Source organism: Eimeria mitis, genomic scaffold (assembly GCF_000499745.2).
Source record: "Eimeria mitis Houghton genomic scaffold, Emh_scaff2021, whole genome shotgun sequence".
In the NCBI taxonomy this organism is placed as follows: domain Eukaryota; phylum Apicomplexa; class Conoidasida; order Eucoccidiorida; family Eimeriidae; genus Eimeria; species Eimeria mitis.
The window spans coordinates 1-657 of NW_013570344.1; the positions used below are offsets into that span (position 1 = coordinate 1).

Consider the following 657-nt stretch of genomic DNA (forward strand, 5'->3'; position numbering starts at 1 on the left):
TATATATATATATATATATATATGTATGTATGTATGTATATATATATATATAGATACATTGATAGATATTTAGTGAGATAAAGAAGAGGAGAGAGGGAGACGATGTGGTTTGTTTTTATCTGTCTCTGTTTCTCTGTCTGTTGTTTTTTTCTTTTTTTCTTTTTTTCTTTTTCTTTCTTTTCTCTCTTTGTTTGTTTGTTTGTTTGTTTGTTTGTTTGTTTGTTAATAAATACTATTCGGCTCTTACATCCAAGGCGGTGCAAAGAAGTACAGGTAAACACAGCAGCAGCAGCAGCAGCAGCAGCAGCAGCAACAGCAGCAGCAGCAGCAGCAGCAGCAGCAGCAGCAAACCAGGGTGTACAGACACCTCATATAGCCAGCAATACCTGCGGAGGTGAACCGCAGTAAGCGAAGCTTCTGCAGGCCACAACAACAACAGCAGCAGCAGCAGCAGTAGCACCAGCTGCTGCTGCTGCTGCTGCTGCAGCAGCAGCAGCAGCTTTTGTGAGCAGCTGCAGATGAACCTTCATTTGAACGTTGTTTATTCTTGTTGCTGTAGAGTTTCTTTTTGTTTTTTGTTATAGAGCCACAAACAAAAGCAGAAACAAACAGATGCTGCTGCTGATGCTGCTGCTGATACTACTGCTGTTGCTCCTA

The 657-nt window shown here is 41.2% G+C and overlaps 1 protein-coding gene across 1 annotated transcript in view; it reads right to left on the reverse strand.

Annotated features, from left to right (window-relative positions):
- Positions 1-368: 368 nt before the first annotated feature.
- EMH_0047450 (uncharacterized protein) overlaps positions 369-657 on the reverse strand; it is a gene marked incomplete at both ends in the record, with an annotated part of 2627 nt that continues 2338 nt past the window's right edge. The window contains one exon of the mRNA XM_013496287.1: positions 369-417. Within this exon, the coding sequence (XP_013351741.1) occupies positions 369-417 (49 nt within the window). The remainder of the gene's footprint in view (positions 418-657) is intronic.